At 34.8% G+C, this 3669-nt stretch overlaps 1 protein-coding gene across 2 annotated transcripts in view; it reads right to left on the bottom strand.

The window, feature by feature from the left end:
• Window positions 1–88: 88 nt before the first annotated feature.
• Window positions 89–3669, bottom strand: part of LOC107729150 (nucleosome assembly protein 1-like 1) — a 7915-nt gene continuing 4334 nt past the window's right edge. For both annotated transcript variants that reach the window (XM_016539543.1, XM_016539544.1), the window contains exons 7-12: window positions 3522–3667; window positions 3384–3403; window positions 2580–2702; window positions 2458–2490; window positions 2327–2377; window positions 89–891 (exon numbers count right to left, since the gene is read on the bottom strand). In XM_016539543.1, the coding sequence (XP_016395029.1) occupies window positions 853–891; window positions 2327–2377; window positions 2458–2490; window positions 2580–2702; window positions 3384–3403; window positions 3522–3667 (412 nt within the window). In that variant the 3' untranslated portion in view covers window positions 89–852. The remainder of the gene's footprint in view (window positions 892–2326; window positions 2378–2457; window positions 2491–2579; window positions 2703–3383; window positions 3404–3521; window positions 3668–3669) is intronic.

Here is a 3669-nt window from a genome sequence, read left to right as displayed (position 1 = left end):
CACACACACACACACACACACACACACACACACACACAGAGACAGACGCACCCCTTCACAGTGATAGGCCTGCCAAACAGAGGTGGCGTTTCACCACAAACATCATTCAGGGCCGAGCTCAGAAACCAGCCAATCAGAGACTAACTAAACTGGCTCCTCCAATCAGGTTCTCTTGTTCAAAGTCTAATCTTCCAATGAGGTCGCTTGGATCGTTGTAAGTGCATTCCGGGATGCGTGAAGCAGAGAACCTACCTGAATAACGGCAAGCCAGTTGAAAGTTAAGCATTGGTTGAATCGATGAGAAAAAAACGCTACCGATACATGACGAAAATACAAAGTGCTCATAGAAAAGAAACGAGTCATGCAGCAGAGCGTGGACTGAATGGATGTGGAATGTACATCAGTCACCACCGAGCTTTAAACGGCTTCCGAACCGAAAATAGTGATGTTTTTGTGGAATGTTAACCAAATGAATCTCTCCGGACGCTTCTCCTGTAAACCGTCTCTCCCCAGCTGTTGTCTAAGAGCAATACAAAAGACTTCACGAGAACCCAACTAGTTTAGCGGTGAAGAAACGAGTGTCATGCTTCGAGGGATTTTCTGCATCTAACTATTTTTACAGAGAAAAAGGAAAACGAAAGAAACCGGTCTAGTAAAATACTATGCGTCATGAGCCACGGCTCTCGATAGATAAGTTGTTTTTTTTTTCTTTTTTTGTAACAAAAATCTCGAAACCCTTAATTTTTCAATTATTTCTACCAAGAAAAATACAAAACATTGTAAGGCGGCAAGTAACTATGTTTGTTTGAAGCCGTTACAGTGTAGGGGATCCTGAAGGTGGCGGCGACACCATCACTGCTGTTTGCACTCCTCTGGAGGGTTGGCATCCTTCTGTAAAACACCAAGAGGAGGAAGTGTTATTTATATACACACAAAATGCATTTCGAGTGTAAAAACAGCTCAGGCTCTGGGTCCGTACACATTTCAGCCAATCAGATCACACGGCCACTAATTAAGGGTCTTAGGGCCCTTTGATTTCTGTGATGAAGAAACTGCGGAACTTAGTCATAAGTTGAATTTACAGTATAATGTCACAAGCATTTTACCTTTTAATTTGATAAAACTATAAATCACACACAGAAACTCAAACGCCTGCACACAACCTTTGACCAGCACTTCTCAAAGTTACAGTGGTAGACGAAGTACACAGATCGCATTAAGTACTCCTATCTAAAAAATACTTTTACTAATGTACGCAAGTATTAAAAGTACCGATTGATGAATGATTATTTCATCATGTTGATATATACCTTTGTATTAATTTTATATAAGATATACACACACACATATTAGAGATGCACCGATTGCGATTCCAATTTTTGCAGATTCCGATTGTCAATCTAAGAACTATAATTGACAGCATATACAAACAAAAATCTATTTTTTTTTTCCAATTAAAAATTTTATTTTCATAATCAAAGAAATTAAACATTACAATTTTCCCCAAACTGCACTAAGTTACAGGATGTATAAAAATTAAATAAAATATTACTATTGTAATCTCACTTTAAAATTAAACAAATTTAGCATTTAATAAAACAATAATTTCTTAAATACTAAATTGATTAAGTTTACAGTGAAATTACAAAAGTAACACTGTTCATTTCATTTTACATTGATTTTATTAAATATAAAAATTAAATAAAATATTACTATTGTAATCTCACTTTAAAATTAAACAAATTTAGCATTTAATAAAACAATAATTTCTTAAATACTAAATTGATTAAGTTTACAGTGAAATTACAAAAGTAACACTGTTCATTTAATTTTACACTGATTTTATTAAATATAAAAATTTAATTAAATATTACTATTGTAATCTCACTTTAAAATTAAACTGATTTAGCATTTAATAAAATTTCTTAAATACTACATTTTTTATTTTACAGTGAAATATTACAATAGCAATACTTCGCAATTCATTTTTAGATTTTTTATTTTTAAAGAAAATATGAAAAAACATGATCATTGTTATTACTATTGCATTATTTCACTGTAATATTAAATTGAGCATTTAAGAATATATTTCTGAAACTCAATTTTTTTAATTTAACAGTGAAGTAATATTTTGTTCATTTAATTTCTATATTTTTATTAATAAGAATATTATTCATCATTATTACTACTACTACTACTACTACTACTACTATATAACCATACTGATATATAGACGACAAAAATTGTGCAACCCAACAAGCAAGCACAACAAGGATCTCAGTATCAGCCTGCTGTAAGGAGCATCAGTGGACGTCTGGACTCTTACCTTGGGCTCATAGTCGGGATCGTTCTCCTCGTCAGCCTCCTCTTCCCCCTCCTGCCAATTACAAACACGTCAGTTTACAAACATGCAGGGGAATAACGTTGATAAAAACAGACAAACAGAAGACGACGAACCTCATCGTCGGCTTCCTCACCCTCCTCATCATACTAAAAACACAACAGAAACACAGCGATCAGACGTTTGGAAATAAAGCATGGTTTTACTTCATGACAGAGGATGTGTGCCGTTCACTCACGTCATCGTCATCATCCTCGATGGCCTCGCCGGTGAAGTACAGCACCGCTCTGGGCACGATACGCTCGCGGATGAAGTGACCGATCTCAAAGTCTGCTGCTAACACGGCCTCGGAGTCCTCGTCCTGAACAGCCACAAAAACAAACCATCAGACACTCATCTACAACCATGAGACTTCACGGTTACTAACCAAAATATCAGGTCGTTCACCAAGCTGATATAGCAGTCATGCACAGGGCCTAAAACTAACACTCACCAAGCACCAAATGAGAGTAAAAAACAGCAAGTGTATGAAACTGTTACTCGCCAGTTGGCTGGTAACTTCTTTTATTAATTCTAACAATGCATGAGAACACGATATGGTTTAGCGCGATTATCAAATTAACTTGAATAATGCAACATGAGCCAAACTTGTAATGAGAAGCGTTTATAAATCTGTTTTCAACAAGAGAAGCATTTCAAAAGTTCAGTCAAAATAAAAGCTCTATGGTTTAACATTTGAAAGCAAAGGAAAAAAACCCCAACCATAAATATTAGCATTGTAATTGTACGGTTATATAAAATAATAATTATTATTATTTATATTAACTGTATACATTCAAATAAATAATATTAGTGATTTAAAAAAAATTAAATAATAATAATATAACTATTAATAATAATATTATTATTATTAAACATCAATAATAATAAAAAATCCATTGTTTGCCCAATTTGTTTTAGGTCCTGGTCATGCATATCCAAATTTAGATTAAAGTGACAAAGTTAATGAAGTTCATGGCCTGGAATAAAATGAGTTACTCACCATTTCGCCGCTTTCTGGAACTGTAACGAAAAGAAAGCTTATGATCAGCAAATGCTATTCTTTGATTAGCTCCTATAATGATGTAAATGTGTCGCATGGATGATAATCAGTGATGTGGTAGGTTTGAGGGTTTTCTACCTTCAGGTGGAGAGAAGAAATTGAAGAATGAATCATTGGGGACCGTCTTTGTGACCGTCCTGGTTGTGCCACGTCCCTTATGTTTCTGTTTCTTCTTAATGGTTTTCAACGTGATGTTCTTGCCCTTATTCCAGTCGATTGTGCACCT

Source organism: Sinocyclocheilus rhinocerous, unplaced genomic scaffold, assembly GCF_001515625.1.
Source record: "Sinocyclocheilus rhinocerous isolate Xijiao unplaced genomic scaffold, SAMN03320098_v1.1 scaffold3263, whole genome shotgun sequence".
NCBI classification, from domain to species: Eukaryota; Metazoa; Chordata; class Actinopteri; order Cypriniformes; family Cyprinidae; genus Sinocyclocheilus; species Sinocyclocheilus rhinocerous.
Note: the sequence above shows the minus strand (reverse complement) of the source record. Positions and strands in the feature narration are given on the sequence as shown.